Source organism: Molossus molossus, unplaced genomic scaffold (assembly GCF_014108415.1).
Source record: "Molossus molossus isolate mMolMol1 unplaced genomic scaffold, mMolMol1.p scaffold_m16_p_13, whole genome shotgun sequence".
Lineage (NCBI taxonomy): Eukaryota > Metazoa > Chordata > Mammalia > Chiroptera > Molossidae > Molossus > Molossus molossus.
In genome coordinates this window covers 55,084,545-55,096,776 of record NW_023425348.1, presented here as the reverse complement: position 1 = coordinate 55,096,776, position 12,232 = coordinate 55,084,545, and the positions used below count along the sequence as shown (strand labels likewise).

The window sequence follows — 12,232 nt, the reverse complement described above, 5'->3', positions numbered from 1 at the left end:
AAACGTCTCTTTTGTAGTTCTTGGACTTCTTTTTTCTCTTTGACTTTGAGTAAACAGAAAAATCCTTTCAGCCAGAAAAAATAAAATGGGAATGACTTGCATTGTAAAAAAAACTCTTCCATGTAAGTAGATTTTCCAGACAACTAAAACACACCTTTTAGCATCAAACTATTTTAGAAATGTTAAGCATTTTTGGATTTTGGGACGGGGATTGGTGTTAAGAGCACCGACATTTCACCGTCTTCTGAAAAAGTAAAGGGAGCGTGTGACCCTTTTCTTGGGGGCCTCCTTTAATTCAGTATAGTTTCGGGCCGTAACAGTAGGATCTTCAGAGACAGTAATAACACAGCTACTGTGTTAGGTCATCTGTGTGGCAGGCAGTCTGTATATTAACTCATTTAATCTTTATCGAATGCATGAGTATTTTCTTCATGTAACAGATGAAGAATTGCAGCTCAGAAAGATTAAGTCATAGAGCTGGTCTCAAACGAAAACAGTATGTGATACTGTATGACGTATGGGCCACCCAGAATCAAATGATAACTTTAAGATCAAATATAGAGCTATTCTCTATTCTTTTTAAAAAAATTTTTTTTTTCTTTATTGATTTTAGAGAGAGAGGAAGGGGGGGAGAAACATTGATGAGAGAGAATATTGATTGGCCACCTCCTGCGTGCCCCCCACTGGGGATTCGGCCCACAGCCTGGTCATGTACCCTGACTGGCCATCGAACCGGCGACCTCTTGGTGCATGAGTCAACGCTCAACAACTGAGCCACACCGGCCAGGCAAGCTATTCTCTATTCAGTGTTTAAAATCATCAGGACCACTCTACAATCTAACTATTCAACAGCTACTTACAGAGAGCCTGCTCAGGTGCTGTGATGTGCTTTGGGGGTGCCAAGTTGCTCCTGATAGGGTCCCTACCCTGAAGGCATCACAGCCTACTGAAGGAGATACACTAAACCCCACACCGGTAATGTAGCAGTCAACCCACGCTGTAACAGAATGTTACGGTGCCTCAGAGGAGCTCTTGGCTTGGGAGACCTAACATGGGAACTGACTCTCAAAGATGATAGGAATTGATCAAGAGGCCAGAAGGAACAGGAAAAGGCATTCTGGGCCATGGGCGGAGGGAGGGAGGCAAGAAGGAGGGATAGTATGTAGGGGAGCTGCAAGTAATTCATAGTGGCTGGAAGACAAAGTAAATTCGAGCGAGTGTTTTGAGACTAAGCTGAAGCTATTTCAATCAAAAAATTTCATTCAGCCTCTACTATATGTCAGGTCCTATATTAAGTGTCAGGGAGACAGTGGTACATGAGATAAAACTAGGTTCCTCCCTCCTGGAGCTTGATCGAATGCATGAATACTCATGCATCGAATGCATAGTATACCTATGCAGGTATATTATCTCACTGTACTTTGTCATCATAGCCAGAAAAATATAAGCACAGGAGAGACTGTGCAAAATACTTGGCTGAAATCCACAGAGCCGCTGATGCATGTCCTTGACTCACAATTCTAAACGGAGTGTGGCAAGGGTTCCATGAAGTCTGGCACTTGGCTCTTCCTGCCTGCCTTTCTCAGGTTCCTGCCGGGGAAGGCAGGGTAGGGGCTGTCGTTTCAGGGACCCAAAGCGATTCCCGCCCTCTTTCCTGTCCTCCCACCCCCAGAGAGGCTGGAAAAGCCAGTCCCCCAGGCAACTAGGGATAGCCCAGTCTGGGCCCAAGGAATGGGAGGAGAATGCCCGTTTCTGGGAAGGCTTTTTTCCCGACTGACCAAAGGAAAGGCGTACAGGAAGAAAGCCCCCCGCCCCCCTTCCCTGCCTCCCAGTCCTGGGGTTTGGGATGTGCCAGCAGGCGCTGGGGCGGCCATCCTGCGGTCACGTGGTTGGGACCAGGGCGATGTCGGCGGTGCGTCCCTCCCTGGCGGCCCTGGGGAAGAAACCGTTTCTTTGCCTCTTTTAGCCGCCAGAGGTCACTCTCATTCCTCAGTTGATGGCCCCCTTCGCCTTCCAAGTCAACCACAGTAGGTAGAGTGCTTTTCCTGACTCAGCTCTCTGGTGCTCTGCAGCTGGGAAGGTTTTCTCCTTGTAAGGACTCACAGAATTAGATTGGGCCCACCTAGAGAACCTGAGTAATCTTCCCCTGTGGAAGTCCTTAGACGTCACCACACCGTTCAGGGGCCATGATTCTGCCCACCACAGAAGGCGGAGACTCGGCCTGGGTGGTGGTGAAGAGAAAAGCAGTCTGCTAGCAGCCACACCTGGACTCAAGTAAACCACTGCGATTCCGATTCCGTGGCTGTTAGTCTTTCCGTCACTTGAAGCCCAAAGCGCCTCTGACTGGTGTAGGAGATACTGGCATGATGAACAAAAGCCAAAAGGGCCACAGAGTGCAGCTTTACGGATCCCTACCCACCCACGTTTCCACCCCGTGTCCAGCTCTGGAAAAGCAAGGTTAGAAAATGCCACATTTGGGAACAGACTGACAAACCCCAGAGGGAAGGGGGTGGGGCTGGAGGGAGATACACCAAGAACTTCTGTGCATAACCAATGGACAGAGTGCAGAGAAGGCGCGGGGGAGGGTGTCAATGAGGGAAAGGAGGAACATCTGTAATAAATCAATTTCTTAAAAAGAAAATGCCATGTTTGGGCAGAGCCCCAGCCTCGGAGTCTCTGCCCTGACCTTCCCCAGGATGAGACTAGCTGACCTGTTAACCACGTGGCCGCAGACCGAACAGGAAGTGCGATAGGACAAAAACGCCGGCCACTGACTCTTCCTGTCCAGCTCCTTCTCCCTCTTCCCCCTCGGTGTCTGGTTTTTCCTGCCTCACTAGTCCGGTTCTTCGGGCTTTTGACACAGTTGGGAGAAAGGGATGCAGAGCAGGTGAGATCAGAAAAGGGGCATTAAGTATTCCTGTGGCCTGTGTGTCCCCTTCAGATAGTCAGGAAATGCAACTAGCTTATTCTGGGCTTACTTTTTGATAGGGACTGGCTGTCTGAGTTCAGAGGCCGAGGGCTGTGGGGGAGGTACCTCTGCACTCGGCTTGCGGAGGTACCATTTAGCAGCAGCACAGCTGTCCTGCAGAAAGACTAGAAAGGATAAGAAATCCCCTTTGGGGAAGTTACGTGGTTAGAAAACAGGATATTTTCCTCACTGACCTCCCGTGAAGGAGGGGAAATGAGACTTATTCCTCTAAAACTCATGGGGAGAACTTTCAGACAAGCACTCATAAAATCTGTATGGGAGCTACACATTTTAGGGGGTACAGATGTGCAGAAGCCATGGGTTCCATGTACTTGCCAACAATTTACCATCGAAGGAGCACCAGGCAGAGGTGGCTTGTTGGAGGAGCTAGAGTGGGGCAGAGGCAAAAAAGATGGATTCTGACAGCACTCATCCTGAGATAAGGCTATGGAAAGAGATCTAACAAGGGTCAAAGACTTGGTGGGGACCAGGCCAGCATGGGAGCGTGGCACACCTCTCAGAGGAAGGCCTCTTGCCAGCAGGAGGTTGACAAGAGTCGAGTTTCGTAAAAGACCACCAGTGTGGTTTGGAGTTGAGCCCTTGGCTGGTAGGACATGCGGGGCACCTCTTCACAGTGAATGTATAGACCAAAGGGGACAGAAACCTCAGAGACCAACAGGAGGCTGTGCATGCAAGGGGATGTCTTTGCCCTTCCTCCAGACCCCCGTCCAGTCCAGAGCTGGTGCAGGAAGAGCAGGTGTGGAGGGAGCCCTGACCACCTCCTCCTTCCCTCCCAAATGGAGCAGCACAGGCAGCGGGCACTGTGTGCGGTGGTGGGGGAGCTTTGAATCAAATGACTGAAACTTGAACAAGATCAGATTGTTTTAATAACGCAAAGTGACTTCAAAGTTACAGATTGCTCCGAGAGCTTGTTGACAGCTGACTTCCAGTGGGAAGCTGCATTCAACAGAGCACACAGGGTTGGCACAGTTCTTGGAAAAATAGAACAATTGCGTATTTGTATATAAAGTTGATACTCAATAAACGGGTTAATTATTATCAAAAACACAGAAAGCTAAGTGTGCCCTCTGCACGGGGGGAGGGGCAGGTAGGGAGCAAAGGAAGCAGTGTGATTGTGGTCGCTACCTTTCAGGCTGGGCCGTAGGTCGCACTAGTAATTCCCAGTGGGTGAGTTCTCAGCTCTGACATCAGACCAGCGGCTCCTGTACACTGGCTGGAGGAGGAAGGGAGCAGGGCATTCTACCCGATGCTGTTTTGCCCTCCTAGCTTGGCCCTACTTACTGCCCCATTCTTTTCTAAGTGCTCACAACTTGCATTAATACACCCTTGATTTTGTCAAGTGTTACTGTTTCTGAAAGCCAAGTTTTGAAAATGAACCCTGTAGCTAACCATACAATCACAGCTCCCCTCCTCCCATGTGAAGGACACGAAGGAACACCTGATTTCATGTACTCTTAAGTCTAGGTGGTTACAAGCTTTATTTGGGCAATGCACTTGTTTATAAACCTGACTTTAAAATTTTTACTAACCCCCTGGAAAACATAGTTTTGCATTTAAGAATTTATGGCCTTTGATGGCTAGTGACCAAAGTATTGATTTTTTTTCCAAAAATTACACAGAATTGTTTAGATGGAATAGTTTTATTTAGCAAACAAAAAACTTGCTAATTCAAATTCTCTTCTATTCCATGTACTCTAGACTACAATTTGCAAGTCACAAGCACAAAAGAGCTGGTTAGGGTCTCAATGCTGAACAAAAGGACAAAATTCAGAGGGAGAACTTCCGACAACTGAAAAGGAAATGCCAGCAAATGAACCAGAACAAGATTTTATTGTATCGCATACATTCACAGGCCACTTCCAGATCCAGTGCACTCATTTAGCTCGGACCACATTGTCAGTTTGTAGCTCTCTTTCTCTCTTGGCCCAGAGATGTCACAAAGCTGTTCCCAAACAGTGCAGCCTGGCAACCAATAGCTACTGGATTCTTTCCTAGCTGTGCTGCAGGCTCACCGGTGCTCTCTCAGAATCTTGAAGTACTTGCTATTATATTACAAAAGAGATCGATCACCAAACATTCGATTGCAGGGCTCCTTCACTCACCATTTTTATTTCATCGTGACTATCACGTTCACTTCCTTAGTTTCTGAAGTGGACCCTCCAGTAGGGAGCTTCTGTACAGACCAGGTAACCACAGCACGGTCCTGAAACCACAGCTTTTCCTTCCTTGGCCAGAATGCACCTCTTGTCTTTAGCACCTGCCTCAGAAATGCAGGTACGTGGTTCTCACAGGGCATGCTGGTTGAGAAAAACCCATCTGCACCACAGTAAAAGCACTTCACAACCTTGGTATGACCTATGGGGAGCAGGGTCACAGTTTATTGCTTGTGGCCTGCCTCAGCCTCAGAGACCCAGCGGATGAGTGATTACCAGGCCCCAGGCCCCACCTAGCTTGGGCCCTTGATCCACAGTTAGTGCTTTGCCTCCTGGCCTCATAGGTGCTCACTTGATCATTTGAATTTGAGGGGGGCGGACACACGTTTACCTTCCTTACATAAATTATCGTTCCTATCACAAGTCCATTTTGAAAAGTTCACCACCCCCTTCACTGAAATCACTAAAGTGCAACATTGTGTTTTCACTCTACCAGGCACTGAAAAGCAAGAGCTTTAACTTTTTCTTTAATGAAATACATTTTCTTTACTCTTGGTATTTGTAATATGCCTGCAATTAGAAGTAGCAAACACAGAACAAAAATCAGGGCAGAAGGCACAGAATGAGAAGGATTTTACCATTTACTCTTACAGGAACACTAAACGAAACCAAATCAAGTCCACAGCCAATTGTGTTTACAAATCAGCCTCCTCTGCTCCAGTCAGTCAGTCCTTGAAAGTAGAAACTCAGTTCATTAAAACCCATGTCCCAGGTAAGTAGGCCTGAATCAGAACCAAAGAGCTGTCGCATTACATCAGAAATTCATGATCTTGAAAGACAGCTCACCACAACGCTTCCAGCTCTCCTCTGAGAACACCACCAATTCCAATAATGCAAACTCAGAACAGTACTTCAAATTGAGCAGAATGCTATATAGTTTACATGGAATAAAAATTAGCCAGAAAAATACCCTAGAAAAGATTTTTATCCTTGTGGATGCCAGGAGACTTTTAAGCTATATTAAGGAATTCTCAATCATTATATTCAAACTGCAGAGTTAACATCTGCTAACATTATTTTCTAATTATATATTTCTTAAAAGGAAAAAGTTTAAAAATCTGATTTTGTAATATTGACAGGATCCTCCAAAGTTAAATATTAACATCTTTTCATCTCTTATGAGAACTTTACTGTAAACATACCTTATCATAGAAATGAGATAATTATTCAGTACACATTACAAAAATGTTATATTTAAATAAAACATCTATTCTTAACCCAAATTCTTCATCCACAAAAGTTTAATGACTAAAATAACACAACAGAATGAACAAATGTTTTATTGGCATGTTCATTGTTGTAAACAGCATCTGGCATGAAAAAGTTTTACCAAAACCTTTTTATAAATTAGATGGCATTTCCAAAATTTATGTATAATTGTGTTCATTGAATAGTTAGCAAAGCAAAAACTTGCCACCTCTAATAGGCTTTGCAATGAAATCATGTTGACTGCATCAGCCTGTGCTATGACCTGACTTACTAGCAAGTTTATTCAACACGATGTTAAGATGTTTCCCCAAAGTTAAACTACATATAACTACAAATCAACTCCAAAATTAAAGTGGGACTTACAAGGGTTCTAGAAGATTCAAACTTGAAGTATATTTCAAAAAGTAATGTACAAAAAGAAATAAAACTGAAGCCGCTGAACAGAAAAACCTCATTAACAAGGGCAAATACAATCGCATGGGACCCAGCACTGAGGAACCTCACTGAGGAGTACATCTACAGACTGCTGTACTTCTCAATGTACACAAATGTACATCATGAATGACATGTGAAAAGAACAACCATGGGAAATAGGTGAACTGCAATTATAATCAATAGGATCAATTATATTTACATGCTGAATGAACGAGTGAAACGTATTCTCTACATCCATAACTTAAGTACAGTTATAATTACAATATTCAGCAATTTGAGCTGCCATCTGCTGGGAGCAGTCTAAGGGATATGTTTTGATGTTCCAGAATAATGGTCTTTATACTCCGCAAAAAATGAAACAAAAGAAACAACTTCACAATTTTTACTGGGTTATGGCTGGTTCTAAGAATTTCTTTCTTCAGCTCCTATTTTTGCTGCTTTCCAAGAGTCAACACACGTTGCATTTACTTACGAATTGTCAATGAGGTAATGTGTGTATCCGTGAAATAAACAGAAAATTCATTCATTCATGGCCTTTGCACAGCTTTTATTATTAAGCTATGAGCATCCTGTTTGAGGCTAGTTTTACTAGCGGCTATGTGCACATTTGTCCGCAAAAAAGACGTTTACTCATTCCCCTTCCCTTGTCTAGTAGCAGGTTTTGCTTTCTGTTTTTATTTTTTTGCACATCCCTTTTCACTTTACAGTACATTTCACTATAGTGCACAACATGATTCCAAGTCAAAACAGTGGCCCACTGGGCACTGAGCTTCTGATTGGTGAAGGGCAGTCCAATCAGTGCTGGTGTCACGGGGTTATCCCTAACCACGTCCGGCCATAATGGCACTACACAGTAGCAGTGAACCGTCTAATTAAAACCAAAATCCCCCAGGGAAGATGCTACACTAGCAGAGTCAGTCTTGAGTCAGATCTTTATTTGGTGCTCCATCCAGATATATTTTTAGTGCTTTCTCTTTTCGAGGTGAGTACGTTACACGATGTCCTGTCTTCTGAAGCCGACTGCTTTCTTTTTTCATCAGTTCATTTCTTTGCTCCTCTGTCAACTCCATTAATTCTTCTGTTTTATCCCTACATTTAAAATATCAATGACATATTAGGACAGTATAGCCAGCCGCCTCTATTAATTTATACCTGAATGATGTCATGCTCCTCAGTGAGAAAATGAAATCTGAATGTCACTGATGAAATTAATTTCATACACTAAGATGTTGTAGATATCTGATGTGTTTATTAGCATAGCACTTCTAATCTGATGTGTTTATTAGCATAGCACTTCTAAAAATGGCACAATTTCCATGTTATTAGTATAACAGCTATCATTTACGGAACATCTATTTAATAACAAGCACTGTGTCAGTTTTTAAAAATGCAGTTATAGCTCTAATTCTCATAACATCTTGCAAGGTTGACATCACTGTTGCCACTTTACAGATGAGGCGTTTGGTAAATAACAAGGCTAAATTTGAATCTGTATCTGCCAGGCTCCAATGACTCCTTTTTCCTCTACACCTGTGTGGTCCAACATGTTAGCCAGTAGCCACATGTACCTATTGATTGCCTGTAGGTGTGCCTGATCAAAATCGAAATGTGCTAGAATATAACACATATACAGTCTTTCTTTCTCTCTCTCTCTTTCTTTCTTTTTGTGGTACGTGCCCCTAGCAGGAACCAAACCCGGGACTCTCTGGTCTGCAGGACAACATTCAACTGCTGAGCCAAACTGGCCGGGGCTACGTACAGTATTTCTAAGACTTACTACAAGAAAAACAGTGTAAAGTATCTCAAATAATTATTTTAATATAGATTACATGTTATAATCATAATATTTTGGGCATACTTGGTTAAAAATTTTTATTAAAAATAAAATTTTAAAATGTGTTTACTAGAAAATTTCAAAATAAAATGTGTAATTCTTATTGTATTTCTATTGGTAGGGATGCTCTATATCTTAATAGTAAAGGTACTTATGGAAAATAAGACATTAATGCAAAACATGTTATAGCACTAGAAATAACAAAAACATTGTGCATGTTACCTATAAAATATGACTGCACCATCATCACAGATATAAAGAGGCCAGACATTCAGGGTAGAAACTTTAGGATTCCAGTCCAAATCCTGATGAATATCAAGGACAGAAATATCACAAGGAAAAGTTCCTCTACCCTGGGAAAAGAAAAAAGGAGTAAACCATACCATTAACCACAGTTACTGCGCACTGGTAACCCAATGCAAACATTCTCAGGGCTTTACCTTGGCAAATTCAATATCTTCCAAAGGAATTCCACTGATTTCACAAAGCTGTAAAAGGAAATATTATATTAATTCATTTAAAATATAAATTTGGGTTAAAAGAGTTATTTTCCTTTTACCCAAGATAAAAACAGCTCAATAAAAAAAATCATATTTAATATAAAAAAAAAATTAGAAAAAAAGCAGAAAGTGAAATTCTTTCCTCTATCTGCTCTGCAAATGCCATGCCCCAGAAATAGCAATTTAGTATATTCCTTCCAGACCTTTCCCTATGCATCTATAAATTATGTGCAAACATTTCTAAAATACATAAAACTTAATTCATAAAAATTTTATTATAAGAATAGGATATGGCCCTGGCCAGTTTGGCTCAGCGGTTAGAGCGTCGGCCTGCGGTCCGGAGAGACCCGGGTTCGGTTCCCGCAAAGGGCATGTACTTCGGTTGCAGTTTGTCCCCGGCCCTGGTTGGTCGTGCGGGTGGCAGCCACTCGATGTGTCCCTTCACGTCGATGTTTCTCACTCTCTCTCCCTTCCTCTCTCTCCCTCCCACTCTATCTGTACAAAAAATGGAAAAATATCCTCGGGTGAGGATAAAAAAAAAAAAAAAAAAAGAATAGGATATGGAGTAATCACATTCTCTTCAATAGCTGATCTACTTTATTTCCAATTGACGGACATTGAGCGTGTTTTTAATTTTTCCCAGTCATAATGCTCTATTATACACTTCCATGAATATCCTGCATATTTCTGCAAATATTTGTTTGAACTGAATTCTTAGATGTGGAATGTTGATATTGCTGAACTGATCCCTGAAAAATTTACATCAATTTAACTACTTATCAAAGGTGTATGATATTGCCTGTTACCTTGACTTTATTCACTGATTTTCCAAATTTATATCAATTTAAGAGGTGAAAATGCTGTTGCTTTAACTTGTATTTATTCAACAAACTACTTATTCACATTCTTTGCCTATTTTAAAATTAATTATTAATCTTTTATTAATGTAGTAGCTCTTTATAAATTATGGACATCATGCTTCATATATTTCAAATGTTTTGTCCCTTTCTTATTTTTAACTTTGTTTATTGGTTGTTTTAATCATTTTTGGCTGTACAGAAGATTTAACTTTTATGTAGTCTATCTTTTCTTTTTTAGCTTCTGGTATTATACTTGCAAATATCTTTACCTCTCCAGGATTATAAGAATATTTTCATCTAGTATATTTATCATTTATCATTACACATTTTTTTTTGCAGAATTTTATGCTTTTATTAACACAAATACAATGTGTACACAATCTGTCTATTCATTTTCTTCGCTGTGCAGACTGGTGTTGGGATTGGTGAGTCTGAAGGCCGGCTGGGCTGCTCTTTCCACAGTGGCTTTGCAGCTCTTGGAGGAGACTTGTGAGCAATCTCAGTACCGTAAGATTTGTTGCATATCAGCAGCACTTCAAGCTCCTTGACACTGGGGACCAGAAACTTATGAAAGCCTTTGGGCAGGATGTGCTTTGTTTTCTTGTTGCTCCCATAACCCATGCTGGGCATCAAGATCTGGCCCTTGAATCTTCTGTACAACCTACTGTCAATTCCTCTGAGTTTCCACCAGTTCCGCTTAATTTTGACATATCGGTCTGACTGGTGCCAGATGAACTTCTTGGTCCTCTTTTTGACAACCTTGGGTTTCAGGAGGGGTCTGAGGGCAGCCATGGTGTCAAGTAGGAGATTGCTGCCAACCTCATTTTATTACATTTTAAATTAAACGATACATTTATAATTTATTTTTGTATTTGGTGTGAAGTATCAAAAAAAATTTTTTTCCAAAATGCCAGCTGTCCTAGTACCACTTACAAATAATTCACTCTTTCCTCAGAGATCCTCAGAATTCCACCTTTAAAATAAAACATTCAAAAGAGACCTTCCTCTGGATTCGCTATTTTATTCTAACTTACTCATTTTCTTTTTCCTTAAGTACATACAGCAATTTACTTTGGTAACTTCTAACTACTCCTAACTACATAGGACAAAGTTGATCCAAGTAACAGAAAGTGAGGGTCTATTTCTGGACGGCCAGAAGTCAATGTTATTTTGAAAGTATGAGGGGCCCTAAGAAACAACTAGAATGTGTGATCCAGGGTGTCAAAAAGTGTGGCAGAGACAAAGAAGGAAAGGATCCTGGACCAGTATGTAGCACTCACTTTCTAGGCTATCTCTTAGGCAACACAGAGAAAAATACAAAATGCTACTAGATGATTTTGTTCAAAATGAGCATACCTTCTCTCGCAACTCATCAACACTACTGCTTTCCAACACGACCTCCTGGAAGAGATCCAGCTTCATCTCAGAGGGCCTCCACCGTCGTGACAAAACTGCCAGCTGAGACATGGACTTCATCTTCTCCACCCCTATGAACAGGCCAGAGTAGGCGATCACAGTATTTTCTCTAGAGGTTCATAATTTGACTTTTCCTATGTTGCTTGACTAAACACAAAGATTTACTTCAAGTGTTACCCTTACGAAGTGGGCATAAAATAACCAATTATCCCCAGGAGTTTTTGAGAATGAAGTATGTACTCTCCCCTCCAGTCTCAGAAGATAATTCCTAACTTTTCTGCAAACTCTCCTTCCACCAGTATTCCTAATTCCACTCTCTCCTGACTCCTGCTGAGCACTGCTCTACCAATTACTCTCTTCTCTGGATCTCCCATCTTTACTTCTCTATTGGCTACTATCCATAATCTAAAATCGTAATCAAATCGTCTTCACTTAATCTCCTTTTTTCACTCAAGCTATCATTAATTCTTCTCTTTACATTTATACCCAAATCTAGTTTCTTCAAAACCCAGTTCAATCGTCACCTTTCTCTCTGGTGTATACAAGAACAAATTGTACTGATTTGCTCCTTAGTACCTATCACTTTGGAATTACAGATTTCGAGTTCTGGTTCACCCACAGACTATGTACATCTGGAGGGCAATCATTAGTTCTTATTCATTTTTGTAGTACCAGGGATTAGCAGTGTCTGGCAAATTATAGGTCAATAAATGCTTCTTAGATTTAATTCCACGACCTTCTTCTTACTCAACTATTTGACGCTAAACTATATACTG

General features: G+C 41.7%; 1 protein-coding gene and 1 pseudogene across 6 annotated transcripts in view; both read right to left on the bottom strand.

Annotated features, from left to right (window-relative positions):
- Nucleotides 1-7,015: 7,015 nt before the first annotated feature.
- Nucleotides 7,016-12,232, bottom strand: part of USP47 (ubiquitin specific peptidase 47) — a 102,656-nt gene continuing 97,439 nt past the window's right edge. For all 6 annotated transcript variants that reach the window (XM_036259255.1, XM_036259256.1, XM_036259253.1 and 3 more), the window contains 4 exons: nt 11,397-11,527; nt 9,121-9,168; nt 8,903-9,033; nt 7,016-7,935 (listed from right to left, as the gene is read on the bottom strand). In XM_036259255.1, the coding sequence (XP_036115148.1) occupies nt 7,761-7,935; nt 8,903-9,033; nt 9,121-9,168; nt 11,397-11,527 (485 nt within the window). In that variant the 3' untranslated portion in view covers nt 7,016-7,760. The remainder of the gene's footprint in view (nt 7,936-8,902; nt 9,034-9,120; nt 9,169-11,396; nt 11,528-12,232) is intronic.
- Nucleotides 10,426-10,832, bottom strand: LOC118628359 (annotated as a pseudogene).